Source organism: Topomyia yanbarensis, chromosome 3, assembly GCF_030247195.1.
Source record: "Topomyia yanbarensis strain Yona2022 chromosome 3, ASM3024719v1, whole genome shotgun sequence".
Classification (NCBI taxonomy): Eukaryota; Metazoa; Arthropoda; class Insecta; order Diptera; family Culicidae; genus Topomyia; species Topomyia yanbarensis.
In genome coordinates, this window is record NC_080672.1 from 60,703,044 (window position 1) to 60,721,790 (window position 18,747).

Consider the following 18,747-nt stretch of genomic DNA (forward strand, 5'->3'; position numbering starts at 1 on the left):
AAAAAATCTTCAAAGTTTGAGGGTTTCTGTACGTCTAACCACCCCCCCCCCCCCTCCCTCTTCAGAATTTTCTGCGCCTGAGATGAACTGACCAATTCGTTTCTAAGCGAGTTAAATAAACACTACTATACTTTGAAAAGGAGCTCCTGTTCACTTTTTCTATTCGAAGAACCAATTCTCCTGATACGTTCGCGAACGGATTTCCCATCTTTATGTGAATGATAAGAGAAAAGTAAATGAACCTCAAGATACAGCAGGTGACCAGACGAGTATTTCCCCGCCGCGAAAGAAGTTAAAGAAAGTAGCACGTACGAAATCCGACAAACATTTAACGTTTGGTTTTGTTTTTATTTACATTTTGTAAATATATAAAAGAGCCTCGGCTCCGTTAATACACCGTCATGAACGGTATCGATTAAACGAATTATAAAAAAATAGTGACTTCGTTCAAGGAGGGTGCTTGATTCACTAGTCGCCAATCCCTAAATAAAGGGCGAACACGAAATTATTGCGACACATTCAACAGGGCATAACTTTTTTACCGTTGGGTAAAAATCAACCAAATTTTGCACACTTTCTCATTGATGTGTATTGTTTACATGAAAATGGAGGTGAACCAACGCGAGTCGAGAGAATAAATTCTTTCCAAACACCTGGAATTTCCTGACCTGTCGCACCGGCAGTTGGGAAAAATGTTGAACATTCACCATTCAACCGTCTCCAGAGTGTTGAAGCGGTTCCAGGAGCGGTTGACGTTGAACCACGACAAAGGAGCTGGAAGAAAACCAGGAACGGAGAACAAAAAGATGGAGGGAAAGGGGAAGCGGATGATTAAAGCAAATCCCAACGTCTCAAGCTGTGATTTGGCTAAAAAGATCGGCATGTCGCAGAGCTACGTCCAGAATGCAAAGAAGACTACATACATACAAGGTACAGAACTTCCCAAACCGCGATGAGCGGCAACAATCGACGGCTAAAACTCGGGCACGGAAGCTCTACGAGAAGATGCTGAGAAAATATGGCTGCTGTGTGTTGGACGACGAAACGTATATAAAAGCCGATTTTAATCAAATTCCGGGGTTGGAGTTTTTCACCGGCAAGAGCAAGTTCTATGTGGACGACAAATTTAAGAAGAAGAAAATGTCGAAGTTCGTCTCCAAATATCTCATTTGGCAGGCCATCTGCTCTTGCGGACTGAGGAGTGAGCCTTTCGTGACAAAGGGCACAGTAAATGGCGAAATCTGCAAATCTGAGTCCCTCGAGAAGCGCCTTTTGCCGTTCTTGCAGCAGCACGACGAAGCTCCGCTATTTTGGCATCATGCCACTATTCTAAAAGTGTCCTGGAGTGGTATGAGGCCAATTCTGTCCATTTTGTTCCAAAGGATATGAATCCGCCAAATTGTCCGGAGCTGCGCCCGGTGTAGCAGTACTGGGCAATGATGAAGCGGGAACTTCGCAAGAGCAAGAAGACAGTCAAAGACGAGAAGGACATGTTAAGAAAATGGAAAAAAATGAGAAACTGGTACCGGATAACACTGTAAAGACTTTGATGGAGGGCATCAAGCAAAAATGCGTTCAATTTTACACTCAAGGCTCCATCGATTAACTATTCTTTTGATTTTTGAAGTAATTATATGTATAGAACTACCCTAAAATTTTGGTTTGATTTTAAACATTATAAGAAAATTGGCATGACATTTTCGGTGTCGCAATAATTTCGTGTTTGCCCGTTATGAACCCATTTTAAGAAATGAGTTTCGAAAATTCTACACTACTAAATGTATTTATTTTATAACTCGTCTATAAGAAATATTTTGTCAGAAAGGTGCGCCCCTCCTTTGTCAGCCAGCTGGAGCCGCCTATGCCCTTTAGTACTTCGATATGTGAACGTCAATGGATTGTGATAAAAAATTTCAATAAAAGCACATCAAGTCTGTTCAATGAAATGCGACTTTATTTCAGATCTTTTGCTTGTTTGTAGGTCTTTTTCTTTTTAGTACGGATACAGAGATTGATCAGAAAGGATTTTTGTTGTTTCTTTGTTTGTTGTTTGCTCTTTCAATATTCGCTAGTCGCGCGCCTTCTGGACCAACTGCTTGCTTCGATCCGGAAATGCTTGCTTCGTAACAAAAAAAATGTCCTAATTTTTACGTCCTAATTGGTTGTGAAGTTAGTGGTGCCTCCTTCCTACTCTTTTCACAAACGAAAATAGCCAGCTAGCTGTTGCTATAGAATATTTCTCGTTTCGTTCGTGTTGTTAGGGCGAAAAAAAGTTTATCTCTTTTGATTTCAATACAGACAGAAGGTGTAAAGTTCAGCTTTAGTTTTTTTTGTGCCGTTTGCGCGCGCTTCAAGGAAAAACCTTGTCTCAGTTATATGCGATGACGATAGCACATCTGTTCCGGTTTATATAATACCTAGAGATAGATAGTACTTTTAGTTGATTTGTTTTGCTTGGGACTGTTTTCTCCCAGTTTCCGCTTCGTTTTCCATTTTCTAAACGATTTGTGATGGCAGACAGAATATACACTCACTCGTATCACTACTCTATGAAGCCAACTATTCGACTTGAAATTGATAGAGACGCTTAAAATGGGAAAGAAGAAGAGTTTGATGGTACATTTGTAGTGTTTCTTTTTTTGTTTGCTTGAACTTGTTCGTATATCTACTCACTTTGAGCGAGAAGTTCTTTGTGTTTTGTGTGTTCAAAGATTTTATCGAATCAGTCATTTATATCTTAGAGTTTGTGTGTTAGCGGATGTATGTGTGTGTGTTTTTGCTTTTCCTACCCCCGGGGAGGAGTTTTCCTCGTACAAAATTGCTGCCTTTTGTTTGGGTTTAGTGGGAAGGTTTCTTGTTATCGTTCGAGTTATTGGAGGGCCGTGGGCGGGAAAAGCTCCTTCCTATTTACAGACTTTATTGCATTATTGGAAAACTTTTCAATCTGCTGGCTCTTGCTGTACATCATTACATGAAAATCCCCATAAATTTGATATGATTTTTATCTACTCTTTTCTTCCCCTCTGCGGCTGCCTGAAGCCAGTGTGGTTGTTTCCAGTTTGCTGACTGCTCGAAATCTATTACATGAACTTTTGCTGTGTTTCCGATATTGTCTAAGAGGTTTACCGAGTAAAGAACCTCAGTTCAACCGAACCTGGCCAAGGCAAACCGCTATCGGAAGGCTCAGCAGCAGTCAAGAAGAAACGAACGATCAGAGCTTTACGACTTCGCCAGGAACTCGGCCATTTCAGGGGCCAGGGGAGCACTTTTTGAACTTTAAACAAATTTTAACTCTTCTTGAGCAGTGCTGAACAATCGAAACTGAAAAGCGGAATCTCGCACTATTTCTATCTCCCTCGTTTTCTATTCCACTTCTGTCCCAATAACGGCGAGTTTGGAAACTTCCTCCTCCACTAACAGTATCAATTAATTACGTTCCCCTCGGTATTCGAGTACTAGGCCAAGAAGTGAAGTCCTCCCTACCGGAGCTGCCGCCGTTGATAGCGGGAAAAATTCCACTGACTTGCTTTTTCCGAACTGCTTTTTGTTCTTTGATAAGTAGCATTTGCGAAAAGTTTGCAGCTTCCGTTGCTCATTGCAAAATTATGCAAGAAAACTTGCCCGGATCGGGGCGCATCGGAAGTTAATTAAATTAGTTAAATTAATGATAATGATAACAGGTTCTTAAGCTGCTTGCCTCGCGCTTCTTCGCTGGAGTTGAGGGACCTGATTCCGCTATTAGGTCTAGGCAGCGAAGAAAGGAGTTTTTTCCCCCATTTGCACGTTCAATCCTTGTTGCTTTTCCTTCAAATAAGTTGTTTTGCGCTTTACTTGAGGTTGGTATGCATCTGTCGAATTAATCGAATTACTCACTCACCAACCGTTATACATGTTGAATGTATTTGAGCTTTATATTCGCAGTGGTACAATTTTAAAAATCCGCTTTCATATTTCTCGACAACTGCATACCTCCCTTGTTGCCGCTCATTAAATGTATCCAGTAAAAGTTTAGCAGTTTATCAAAAAAAAAAAAAAATACCTGCTCATCGGAGAACATTTTGCGCTTTCGCAATGCCCAGTTTTTTTGTTTCAATCATTTCACTTATCATCCGAGTGATTCTTTATTTTCTGAAAAGGAAAATTTAACATTTGCTAACTTTACTCATTCCGCTAACTTTGTTAAATGTTCTTCTGTTTCGTTCATTTTCAATAAAGAGACTTCAACCTAACAGACGTTTGCTAATTGCTTTACTTCTCGTTTCAACTACACACACACACACTCTGACATGGCTGCATTTTTTAATCATTTAATTGAAATTTTTCATTTGTATTTAGATACAGATGCGTTCATTTTTTTTGGTTTTATTACATTCTTTTCAATGTCGTTCGAATCTTTTGATTTTCCGATCCACTGCGGGACCGTTTAAGGTTGTCACCTACCGGAAGATGTGTGTAATCTCAAATTTAGAAGTAAACAAGTTTCACCTATTCGTTGATAGGTTTAATTTAAACGGGGTCAACTATCACAATCAGTTACAGAACATTTTTCCGCGGTTCATCGCCTTTGGATGTGTGTATTTGTGTGAATAATGTGCTTATAAGTTTGTGTAGATGTGTTGTTTTTTTGATATAATACTTCTACCAGTTCAGCCGAAGCGCGATTACCACTATTAACAAATAACATAACCTCACTCTCACGTTGAGACTGATATGTCAAACATAACACTGCTGGAGGATAATGTAAACAAAACAGTTGAACAATTTGAAGAATAAAACAAAACAGCTTGCTTAGGTGTATTTACATATTACGTGATTATGTTTCATTCAGTTTTTTTACGTCCAAAAATAATACTTTTTTTTGCTTAAATCTCATAAAAATCTGCTGCACCTTACGCCAACGAGTGAACTTTAGCGGACAGACAGTTGTGCAGGACAAAAACGACCGGTTTCGGGCAGCACTCCATATCCAGTTCCTATTGAAATGAGAGAAAGCAATGATTAGTGTAATCATTTCTTTTGTCACTTTTGTGTGGTCCGATCGGCGAGAACTTACAATTTCCGCTCCATCTTCGCAGCCGGAAAAATCCAGGAACAGCAGCTTGTTGCCATCGTCCGCCGAGCCTTTGAGCTTGTCGAACGCGAATGACCAGAGCGGTTTGGAGCCGGTGCTACCGAGAGCACTGTCCAGCAGGGTGAATCCCCGGTCCAGGTGGACGATTAATTGACACGGACGGCCCTAGAAGAGAATGGGGCGAAATCGACAAGTTAGCTGATATACTTCACCGTAGCTACAGCTGATTTGAAATATTTAAGAAAAATCTGTGTGGGAAATAAGTGGTTTGATTTTCTTTAAAAAAATCGACGCAGCATATTATGATGTACAGAACACTTTGCGTACATTATCGCGAAAGCTTCAAAAGTTCTCGGTTTCGCTTTACGCATCCTGGAATTTGTTAGACGTATGATTAACATGATGTTAGCAAATTACAAAGAATCGCGGACCAGCTAAATCGTAGCGCATGTAATTTTAGTATTTCCAAATAATTATAAATTAATTTGCATTTGACTTCTTTTAAGGATATACATTATACAGCCGGTTAAGGATACGAGTAGGCTGTAGCCGACTTATTGAACAATTTGTCCCACGATAGCTTGCTGGAAACGGCTCATAAGACGATGAAGACGGTAGAGAAAGAAGAGTAGCTCAGTCTTAGTAGGCAGTTGGCGAACAGCAATATGACAAATCTTTTCGTCGAATTTTTTGCTCGGATGAGTACAAACAATAAAACAGAAACAAATTGATGAGCAGGCATTGCCAAATTGTCAGAGGCAAACCAATTGAGGCTAACAGAAACAATTTCTGCTCGGACGGGACGTCACGTTTGACCAGTTCAGTGACGTAGCTAATGGGGAGCGGGGGGGGTCTAGGGGTTAAAAACCCTTGGAAACAATTGTTTTTTGGATTGAAGAAAGAATATTGCTGAAAAATGAATAGCAAAATAATAATTGTCAGATCAATTCTCAACGTATTGATTGTTTTAAGCATCATTGGCGTTGCTGCCAACACTGCTGTTCGTGATGTAACTGGTGCTGAACAGTACTGTCATTCGACTGAAACGTCATTCGTGGATGATGATGATGCGGCCCGACGGCGCACAGTGGTCGGAAACGCCAAAAACGTGAACTTAATTCACTAGAGGCCAAACCATCGAATATATTCACAGGGTGTCTTTGGAAGAATTGTTTGTATGAATATTACCCACAATCTGATATCTGAATCTTATTGAAATTAGGCATGGCTTACTATGATCGAACTAAAAAAAATAACTTTTTATACTGACGAGGTAGAAAGTTGGTGTCTTCAACAAAGTTTTAGAAATGCTCACAGTAAAGAATTTTGTTGAAGAACTTGAGCTTATAGGACTAAAGGTTATTGAATTATAAGGCGTTTTCTATGGCAACCCCCTTAAATATAGTTTTTTTAATATAACTTTTTTCATTGTGGCTTTTAGTGCAAACTATGTTCAAGACAAATGTGTAGGTATCAAAACTACATAATATTGTCAAGGACTGTATGTATGCACCTTTCTTTCTTATATGTAGTTAAAGTTGGTGTAAAAAATGTAAAAATCTTCAATAATCTTGAAACGAATGAGTATTTTTACATACAGTCTTCGACAATGTTATGTAGTTTTGGTACCTCAACATTTCTCTTGAACATAGTTTGCACGAAAAGTTACAATGAAAAAAGTTATATTAAAAAAACTATATTTAAGGGGGTTGCCATAGAAAACGCCTTATAACTCGATAACCTTTAGTCCTACAAGCTCAAGTTCTTCAACAAAATTCTTTACTGTGAGCATTTCTAAAACTTTGTCGAAGACACCAACTTTTACCTCGGCAGTATAAAAAGTTATTTTTTTTAGTTCGATCATAGTAAGCCATGCCTAATTTCAATTATTATCAGATTGTGGGTAATATTCATACAAACAATTCTTCCAAAGACACCCTGTGAATATATTCGATGGTTTGGCCTCTAGTGAATTAAGTTCACGTTTTTGGCGTTTCCGACCACTGTGCGGCGGGAGGAGAGCTGTCATTATCAAAAGCGTGGAGTAAGGCATCGTGCACTGGAGGAAGAACATTAATTTCATATTAAATTTTCATAATTATATTTAAACTATATTTAAACTGTAAACTTATATACAGGGTGTTTGGTTCATGATTAAGAACCTTTCGAGGGGTGATTGACTGTCATACTTGGAGAAAAAAATCGTTCTACACATACCATCAAATCTCAACCGTTACAGAGTTAATGAACTTTTTGCGTGAAAAACTTATTTATCTTAAAATACCTCTAACTCCAAAAATTATACTTTGTATTTTAAATCTTTTAATCCATTGGAAAGAGGAGACAATTGCCTATCGAATGGCTTTCTCATATCTTTCAGTTTATTAGTTTTAACCGTTGTGTGTCCAACGCGGTACCCGGGTACCTTTTTCAGTTTCAATTAATTAAATTCCTATGTTTTATCCATAGCTGGAAATTGAAACTTTGTGACATCTTAGAACTTCACTAAGTCAAGCTTTTGGGTTAATAATATTGTTGATATAGTAAGGGTGGGAGTGAGGAGGGGCTCCTGCATTTTTTTACTACGTAACAGGCCGACGTGGGTACCCGGGTACCCACAAAACTAAAATGCCCGTAACTAAGGTAATATCCAACCGATTTCGATACTTTTGGCCGTTTTGGATTCAGGAACTCATCCACTTTTGGACTTGGTAAAAATGAATCGGGTTACTTCATTCGGTTCCCGGGAATCCGGGTTTCCGGAAGCAGGTTCCAGTGCTGGGGTACTATTTGCGAACTTCAATGGAATACTAGCAATATGGGTATCAAAATTCTTGGAATTGCATCAGTAGGCTGTATCTCGTGGTTTTGGAACCATTTGGTGATTTGACCCCGGAACGGACATTCCGGAGCAGGTTCCCGTGGGGCCGTGAGTGGTCATTCCCTTCCAATTCCATTTTTCAAATTGCCATAGGGTCCCGTAACAATGAAAAACAGACTTCCGAGACAATTTGAAGAGTTTTGATACTCATATTGCTAGTACATTATTAAAATTTGCAAATCATATCCTAGTACTGGAACATTACTCCGGAAAATCCGGAATACCAAAAACCAGATCCATTATTCCGGTTCTATTGTACAGAATCAAAAAATGAACGAGTTCCTGAATCCAAAATATCTAAAAGTGTCCAAATCGGTTAAAGGAAGCCATAGTTATAAGCATTTCAATTTGTGGGTACCCGGGTACCCTCGTTGGCCTGTTAAAGGTGTTTTTTTTGTTGGACACATAACTGTTAATAATCTTTTAGCTTAAAGTAGTTAAAAATTTGTGTTTTTGATGAGGTTTTTGTTAATTTTCTCAAAACAATGAACTATGATTATAGCAATATATATTCTCCAAAAGTTGAATTTTGAAACGATTCACAATTTGTTCTTCGTTTCTTTGTAATTTCATTACTAAACTTTTCCTGTAATCGACTTGCAAGTGCTTAAAAGACTCTAATCTAAAAAATATGTTTTATATAATTATTTCCAAGGCTTTATTGGAAAGCTGAGAAAATTTCCTTTCAATGTCTGTACAAATATCTTTTAGTTAAGTATACTAAATGACTCTTTATTAGTAAAATAACTCAAAATTAGCGTTTTTGCGAGTTTTGTAATTATTATAATTATTAATCAAATAAATTTATCGTTACTATTGTTTATTTGGTGCCCCTTAACATTCTCTATAACTTGTTATGTGACACTTTATCCCTATCGCTTTCGTTTCGCTGCAATTTAATAGTTAACACAGCATAAGCTCACCACAAGTGTAGTGGGTTCGAAATCGTTGTTTCGTTGTTGAAGAAAATAACGAAAATGCTAATAATAACATTAACTTTAAACTAATTAACTTCTAAAAGAATACCAAATTCGTTTAACTGAAATGTATTAATATATTTTTCTCAGCAAAATTTTCCTAGCCTTCGATTAAAAATAAGATAAGGTACAATAAGTGCCATATTTTTCCAATAAGGGCGGTGGTCAGCTATTTTCGTCCGCGTCCCTTATCACCAATTTTTATAAAGTGATTCATCAGCAGTGCTATCTTTGAAAATGAACCACCTTGGTTATGCAACTAATTTTTTCCGATCTTTTTTTAAATGCAAATAATTAAGCAATCTTCATTTCGTTATATTCTGAATTGCACATATTTTGTCGCATGTAATTTTAAATGTACTTTCATTTGATGGCATTGTAGGGGAACACGTATCCGCCGGTTGATGTCAATCGAGCTGCCATTTCTTTAGACTGAGCAAACTAATTTATTTGTTTGTTTAATGTTTATTTGACCAACTAGGAAACGAGTCCACTGGGTCTTTAATGAGTGTGGGAAATACGCATGGTTTTGTCTGAGTGAATGACCCAGTTAGCGCTCAACCTCCGAGTCAAGCAGACGCGTTTAGAATCGCTGGTCATCGGAAGTCGTGCACGAGCTATTATTTTTGAGCTTGTCACTCAGTTACGAGGCTTTGGGGCATCGCCGGCCCGTTTTTCGAGTGAATTTATCGCGAGCAGTGTCAACATGAGACGTCGCGAGAACACGTTCCGTATCGATTACGCCCATCTACCACGGAAGCCATCTTATGAAGAGCTTCATCACTTCGTCAGTACCATTTTGGAGTTGCAAAAGAATCAAGTTGTGAGAATTCAACCAAGCCGAAGCCTCGGTTGTGCGTTTGTTAAGGTCAACGAACTCGCCGTGGCACAGGCAACTGTCGAAAAACACGACAATGTACACGAGACAGAGATCGACGGAAAGATTTACAAGCTTCGGATAACGTTGGAGGACGGGGCTGCGGAAGTAAAACTCTTCGATTTCTCCGAAGACGTAACAAACGAAGATATCATCGGGTTTCTTCAAGCATATGGGGACGTACTCTCAATCCATGAGATGATGTGGGACGAGAAGTACGCATTCGGTGGCATCCCAACTGGTGTTCGAGTCGTAAAAATGATGGTAAAAACGAACATTCCGTCGTTTGTCACAATCGATGGAGAGATTACAGCCCTATCCTACTACGGACAACACCAAACGTGCCGACACTGCAACGAATTTGTCCACAGCGGGATCTCATGCATCCAAAACAAAAAGCTTCTGGTCCAGAAGCTGGCCGCCGATCAGACCAACACGTCGTATGCAAAGGTCGTGAAGCAATCGGCTCGACCGATACCGACCTACCAAAAACCAACACAACCAAAACAACCGAACACCAAACCGTCTGGCTCGAAGCCTTCCTCGTCAACGACGCTCTCTCCATCACCACCAAAAACAGATGTTCCAACACAACAAAACTTGGATCCCGAACTTCTTACAGTTCGGCAGCCGACCGACGACGTTTTCAAATTACCCACAAAGCAACCGAGGAACGATAGGAAAAACGACGGTGACGACACCGACCGATCATCAACTTCCACGAACAGCCGACGATCGCAACGCCGACCGCCGGGTAAGAAACAACGACAAGACGGGGGAAACGTTTCGCAGGAGGAAGATTACGGTCTATAATGGAGCACACCAGTTACAATTTTGCAACCATTAACATAAACAACATCACGAACACAACCAAACTCAACGCTCTTCGAACCTTCGTCCGTACGATGGAACTCGACATCGTTTTTATGCAAGAAGTCGAAAACGAACAACTTTCCCTGCCCGGTTATAATGTAATCTGCAACGTAGACCACACGAGAAGGGGAACGGCGATTGCACTAAAAGAGTACATACGGTTCTCTCATGTGGAAAAAAGTCTAGACGGCCGACTCATCGCCCTACGAATTTCCAACACGACTCTATGCAATGTATATGCCCCGTCCGGCACCATCGCGAGAGCTGAAAGAGAGAGATTTTACAACAGCACACTTGTTTATTACCTCCGCCACCAGACCGAAAATGTTATTTTGGCAGGCGATTTTAATTGTGTAATACGACAGTGCGATGCGACAGGGTACAATTCGAGCCCATCTCTTCAAGCGATCACCCAACAAATGCAGCTTCGTGACGTGTGGGTTAAGCTAAATCGTCAAACACCGGGCCACACATACATTACACACAACTCGATGTCCAGGCTCGACCGGGTTTACGTGAGCAATAGTCTATGCGATCAGCTACGAAATACGAATACTCACGTGTGCTCCTTCACAAACCACAAAGCCGTCACCGTTCGTATGTGCCTTCCTCACCTCGGCAGAGAACCCGGCAGGGGATTTTGGTCCCTCCGTCCCCACCTTCTTACGGCTGAGAATGTTGATGAACTACGCACCAACTGGCAGTATTGGACTCGCCAACGTCGAAATTTCCCGTCATGGATAAGCTGGTGGTTAGCGTGTGCAAAACCCAAAATAAAATCTTTCTTCAGGTGGAAATCGAGTTTAGCCTACAACGAATTTAACCGCAAGTATCAACGACTGTATACACAACTTTTACAAGCCTACGACAACTACTTTCGAGACCCGAACATGCTGACAACCATCAACCGTTTAAAAGCAGAGATGTTGATGCAACAACGAGAATTCACGTATATGTTCGTGCGCATCAACGAAACACACATCGCTGGCGAACCTCTATCGACGTTCCAGCTTGGGGAGAGGAGGAGAAAAAGAACAACGATCACACAGCTACGCAACGAACGGAATGAAAATATCGATCGCTCCGAAGACATCGAGCAACACCTCTTGCAGTATTTCCAGACTCTGTATGCGCGGGAAGAGACGCTTGAAGACAGGAACGACGACTTTAGCTGTGAGAGAGTTATTCCTGAAAACGATGAGTTGAACGAAGCCTGTATGAGCGAAATTACAACGACCGAAATATATGCGGCAATCAAAACCAGCGCATCGAGAAAATCTCCAGGACCCGACGGCATCCCAAAAGAATTCTATCTCCTCACATTCGATGTTATCCACCGAGAAATCAACCTCGTTATGAACGAGGCCCTGATGTCGACTGCACCAGCTGAGTTCGTGGAAAGTGTGATCGTTCTCGTGAAAAAGAAGGGGACAGATGACACTATTGGCTCATACAGGCCCATATCGCTGCTTAACTACGATTTCAAACTCCTCTCGCGCATTATCAAAGCGAGAATTGAAACTGTAATGCGAAACCATCGAGTTCTAAGCGGTGTGCAAAAATGCTCCAACGACGATCGCAATATCTTCCAAGCCACTCTTTCGTTAAAGGATAGAATCGCTCGGCTGATCCACAATAAACAGAGAGCCAAGCTAATATCATTCGATCTAGATCACGCGTTCGATCGGGTCGATCGAAGGTTCCTGTTCGGCAACATGTGCGCGCTCGGATTCAATCGGAGGTTAGTTGATCTACTCTCCCGGTTTTCCGAGATGTCGTCGTCTCGTTTACTCGTAAACGGACGTCTTTCCGCCGCCTTTCCTATACAACGATCGGTACCGCAAGGAAGCCCTATTTCAAGCTGTTTATTTAGCATATACCTACAACCACTTCTCACAAAGATTGAGCGAGAATGTGGCAATGATCTTGTTGTAGCTTACGCTGACGATATAAGTGTTATAGCTACAACCGTACAAAAAATTGAGGCCATACACGATTTGTTTACCCGTTTCTCTCGTGTTTCTGGTGCGAAACTAAACCTCAACAAAACAACGGCGATAGACGTTGGTTTTATGAATGGAAACGCTCTCAACGTGTCATGGCTACGAACAGAAAACAGTATTAAAATTCTGGGTGTAATCTACACCAATTCAATTCGCTTGATGATTAAGCAGAATTGGGATGAGCTGGTGGGAAAATTTAGTCGTTTGATATGGCTACACGGGATGCGATCATTAACACTTCTGCAAAAAGTTACGCTGCTGAACACATTCGTAACAGCAAGGATATGGTACCTCGCCTCTATCCTACCCCCGTCCAACGCCCATACAGCAAAGCTGACAGCAACAATGGGTACTTTCCTATGGCGAGGAATCCCGGGTCGCTTACCTATCCAGCAACTAGCACGAAATTATGAAGAAGGAGGATTAAAACTGCAACTACCAGCATTCAAATGCAAATCCCTGCTAATCAACAGGCATTTGAAGGAAATTGATTCCATTCCCTTTTACAAATCATTCATGTTCCCAAACCCAGTAAACCCTCCTGCAGATTGTCCCTGCCTGAAAGTAATTGTGCAGAACGTCCCGCATCTTCCTCCACAAATTCAGCAAAACGTCTCAGCTAACACCATCAATCAATTCTATGTAAAAAACACAGACGAGCCCAAAGTTGAGCGAGATAACCGTCACGCGGATTGGCCTCGAATATGGAGAAACATCCATAGAACGAAAGGTCTCTCATCTCAACAACGAACCGAATTGTTTCTACTAGTAAACAGAAAAACGATACATAGACGCCTCATGTATGTGATGCGACGAGCGGATGGAGAAAACTGCCTTCACTGCAACACAGCAATCGAAACGGTGGAGCACAAATTCTGTGAGTGTCCACAAGTAGGAGAGGCATGGGCACTACTACAACGAAGGATAGCGACAATACTACACGGATGGCGAAGAGTGTGCTTCACGGACCTAGCACAACCAATGTTGAATGGAATACACCGAAACACAAAAGCGTCAATTCTTAGACTTTTCGCAGTTTATTTAAAATACATTACCGAAAGTGAAAATGTAGTTAACTTACAGGCACTACAATTTTACTTAGAAAATGAACTGTAAATATTTTATAAATAAACTAAAACACTAATTTTACAAAAAAAAAAAATGACTTGAATTATGTATGAGGGTGGAAAATTGACAATTCGCAAGATCAATTCAAATCCAATTACCAATTTGCGGCAATCATTTCAACACAAAAAACAAATGTTTTATGGTCATATTTAATGGTTTACTTTTAGTCCATTAACTCATCAGTCAATTATACTAGCTGAGAATAAGTACGTACTATTTGTAAACGAGGGGTATTTGATTCGTGCATGATGTTAATATCGTTTAGGAACGCAGCATTTATATTTTTCTGTTTCGCGTCTTCATTGTAATATCGCAACGCTTGTGATTATACCAATAAGGACCATTTATAAATTCTGCCACGCTATTAGGAGGAAGAGATATGCCTAATTGTGACATAAATGGGAGGAGAGCACGTCAGGTGCTTTGACGCAATCGGCCGTTTTACGCACGATTGCGCCATGTATATAGGAAATTCCATAGAACATGAACACTTTTGCGAGTAGCGGCATTAATGTGCTTCTACAAAATGAAGAAAAAACTAAAATCATTTGATTCGTTTTAGACCAAGGGGAAAAATAACGTAGTAATATGACAGAGAGTTAGTTAGTGTTGGGTAATCTTTGCGTGACATAATTTATGAATGTTCCACAATACCTCTTTTAAACTCATTGTTTACGGTCCATTTTACATTGTCGACAAAACTGCCGACGGCCGGCTGTCCGGAGTTCAAGTTGTTTTCGACGAAACAATCTCGATAAACGATTAACCAGAGTTTAAACGCCTAGAAGATTTACGTATCCTACAGTCAATAAACTATTCAAACATGCACGAAAATATATTCTCAGTCGCATCGCTTGCTTGAAGCGAATCCTGACTAACAACCCACCCACTACCCAATCCGTGGTACTTATGGGAGTGTCACTGAGTCGGGGCCTTCCGTTAAGTAAGTACCACATCAACACTTCCTTTCTCATCCCAAGTTACGGTAAAGATGGTCGTGGCCCGCAATGGTGGCTCTCAGGCGAAATTCTTGCTTGGACTGGATCAATTGTTATTCCCAAACAAAGCTCCTCAAGTAGTCTGGCTGGAAATGAGAGTCATCAGTCTGCAATCTACGAAGTATACCGTGCTTACGCAACGCAACGTAATAAGTGCCATATTTTTCCAATAAGAGCTAGTATTAGTGAAAATAAGATAAAAATATCCAAGTTCAACAACCCAGACACATGAAAACAAAAAAAAGTGTGTGTATCATGTCAAAGAACAAATTATGCAGCACTTCAAGCTTAGCAATCTGAATTATTAAAATGGTGATGTGAACTATTAAAATTTTTGCGAAATGAACGAAAAATCTATCAAAATTGTTAAATTTTAAATAAATTTCTGTTAAAAGGTTACTTAACCTCACTAGCTGAAACATGTGAGGACATTATTCAATGGGAAATTTTCTCACCAATCCAACGGATCTGAAAAAATTGAAATACAAAGTTTAATTCTTGAGTTAGAGCTATTTTAAGACAACTAAGTTTTTGACACAAAAAGTCCAATAACTTAGTAATGGTTGCGATTTGATAGTATGTGTAGAACAATTTTTTCTCCCAATATGACAGTCAATCATCCCTTAACCATGAACCAAACACCCTGTATAGCTTGAGTTCTAAAATTTCATCTGCTATAGATATCACAGTTTATTACAGTAAATTAAGTTAATCCTAAAATTGAAATATCTAACCTAACCTAAACTATATCACAGATGAACCTATGCACAGAGAGCTATATCTCAATGATATGCTATTGTTTCTAACCCAGTGTGGTAAACAGCTATAGTTTAAGCCATATTTGAATGACAACATATCTTCGGGGGTGTTGATGTATCCGCTCATCGAGAAATTTCTTCTTTTCCCTTTGGAAGAATACTTCCGTATTGTCTATGTACTCCGTGTTTTTTTTCCTTATCTCTAACGTTACGACTTCCCCGATCCTTCCCATCAGAAAATCATGAAAAGACAAATCATGGCAAGGCACACATCTCCGATCAGCGTGGGGGAACGTGCCATTTGAGCCAGTCGCTACTGATTCCTGATTTCAGTGATCTGTTGGCAAAATGGGTCGAGGCCAGATCCGGCGTGATACTTCTTGGATTGCTATAATTTACGATGCATAGGCAGATTTGCTACCAGGTTGCAGGATAATTGCATGAAAAATGCTAAAATCTGTTTAGTTTAGATTTTAGTGTTGAAACAAGTAACAATATTTGACTCGCTCTCTATAACTGCTAAATGATGTCCATATAGGTGTACACAAGAAGTTACGAGACTTTACGAAAACGACTATTGGCATTTACGGAGAGCGACTAAAATGTGGCGACTGGTTGGTTGCATCTTTCAGCTAGTAAAATGGGATTATCGTTTTGATTTCATCTGCTCAGTGTGGTGATGCTAATTTGGTCGCAATCCTTTTTAAATTACTTCTCATAATGTTGTCTTATTGTTGGAGCAGCTGTGGAGTTTGAACCTTCACACAGTGGCTCAAAATAGCGCTTTAAAGTACTTAATTGATTGGAGTCAAAACTGTCCATATTAGCGATTGTACATATTCTACAATGTTTGTGTGTGTAAAAGCGCCATCTTTTGGGAATATTATTTTATACAAATTGATCATAGTACGCTATAGAAAATTTATCTTTTGAACAAAAAAGATAGCGCTTGGCTGTCTCCGACAAAGTTGTAGAGGAGAGAGCTTTTATAAATTTTGCAGAAGACATGTTGTCTCTGTCACTCATAGTAATCGAGTTACGAGATGTTTTCTATGATGAACTCCTCGAATTCTTATTTTAACTTAAAACTTTTTTGTTTTGGACTGGTGGTATCCAACGGGGAAAAACGATCGGAAATGGTGAGTGAAGTTAAGCAATCATGTGAAAAAAATTCTCCCCAGAGGCGAGATACGAACTCGCAACCTTTGATACTCCGGCCCAATGCACTAACCCTTATGCTATCCCTGGTCATGGTGACATCCCAGAAAGAACATATGATTATCCCACTGGCGACGGTGATCGTACCCTGCCTGCAAAGCGAGAATCACACACAACGGCAGCTGATCACCACAACACATTTGATATATTTAACTTCCCCGCTAGATACCAAGGCCCGGGTTTTTATTATCGTCTGATGTCTAATTTTTAGTTCATTACCCATCGTACTTCGGTGGGCGACAGAGCTAATGAAGACAGTCGATTTCTGGTCCCTTACCCAGTGAACAGAGGTATGACGGAAGCGAACCCGCCCGTTCGAATTAAACTAATAATTCAATTTTTGGTCTTTTGACTTAAGTGCCAATACCTTATTTAGGACTGGTGGTATCCATCGTTTCCGATCGTTTTCCCCGTTGGATACCACCAGTCCTAAATAAGGTATTGGCACTTAAGTCAAAAGACTAAAAATTGATGTATTAGTTTTTTGTTTCTTTTTTTTCGCGTTAGTAATGTTTGAAGGTATTTTTTTTCATTACAAACACGAAACTTTACAGAAGAGAACAAATAGCTGTGCATACTTTGTAAAGAGTTATGTCTGATTTTGATTTTATTTTTGCCTGCTTATGAACTCGTATTACCTAACTATCGGCAAAAACTGTAATAATGTTATAAATTATTCTGTTAGAACTAGGCTTCACCTACAAAACGAATGTAAAACCGTTTGTCCATAGGTACCCATTCAGAAGATATACACTGTTGAAAGCATTATGTCTGGCCCTCCTGAAGTCGCGTGAATGGCTCACTGAATGAGTTGGCGCTTGATTTTCTGAGTGGCGCACAATCTATGTACTAGCGTATCTGCTGGAAGGTTAATATCGAATTTGAATGATTTTCTAACCGATTATGTACAATTTTATCTCGGATCGGTTAATAAAATGATTTTTAGTTTCAAGATACGGGAGAAGAAGTTGAAGATACGTATTTTCCATATAATTTGCTGCATTAACCGACTGGAAAGGTTTCATACTGCAGTGCATGCAGCAATTTTACGTATATTCTTCCCTATCCTTCCCTAAAATTCATTCGATTAACCAAAAAACCCAACTTCCTACAACCCTATATTTTTCAAGAAACAAAAACTTTTCCATCAAAATGCTAAGAATACTCCTTTTTAAAAAGGTATAAACTGAAACTTTCCGAGCATTGTCTAAAAAGTTATAACATTTAATATATTTCTTCCTTTTATTTTCCCACAGTACCTATGTCAAAAACTGCAAGTGAAGTGGGCGGGAGTCTAAAATTATCCAAATTATGTGCAATTTGTCTGCAGAGTTTACTTTGATACTTGTCACAATATGAATAATATGAACAAAAAGTTTGAATCATTCACTGCTCACGTGACAAACGAGCAACATCATGACTGTATCATTCGGACGGTGTGTTAAGCGGTATACACTATGGATTTACGGCAGTGGTGACATTAACCAGCACGCAGTACAACCGTGTTTGAATTTTTCTGGATGCCAGTTGCACCCGTTTCCTTGTGCGCAAAGTTTATTGTGAACTCTTCACCTTCCTGGGCAATTTGAAACTTTGCATGCATGAACTGGTATAGGAACGCAATAGGTTCGAGTTTTGTTCACACAATGATTTGCATTGTGGGCGAGTAGGGTGGTTTTGGTTTGAGTTCAACACTGCAGTATGTGACTGTTTGTGAGTTGAGTTAGGATAAATTAATTTATAGCAATGATTGTGTGTGTGATGGGTTGACGGTGTGTTTTCGGTGATTTGTAGGTACGTAGGGTAGTGCACCTTTTTGCTCACACGTTTCATGTTTTGGATATACGTGATGCGTTTATTATTACTAAGACATCTGACAACATGCTTCTGGAGGCATTTCTAAGGCACGGGCGGACTTAGCTGGACATCTCTTCTACTGGAGATTTTGGTTGGCGAGGGATTG

General features: G+C 39.9%; 1 protein-coding gene across 4 annotated transcripts in view; it reads right to left on the reverse strand.

Moving 5' to 3' along the window:
• Window positions 1-1,932: 1,932 nt before the first annotated feature.
• The window catches only part of LOC131688646 (beta-1-syntrophin), an 856,448-nt gene continuing 839,633 nt past the window's right edge, over window positions 1,933-18,747 (reverse strand). For all 4 annotated transcript variants that reach the window (XM_058973060.1, XM_058973057.1, XM_058973058.1 and 1 more), the window contains 2 exons: window positions 5,054-5,236; window positions 1,933-4,973 (listed from right to left, as the gene is read on the reverse strand). In XM_058973060.1, the coding sequence (XP_058829043.1) occupies window positions 4,890-4,973; window positions 5,054-5,236 (267 nt within the window). In that variant the 3' untranslated portion in view covers window positions 1,933-4,889. The remainder of the gene's footprint in view (window positions 4,974-5,053; window positions 5,237-18,747) is intronic.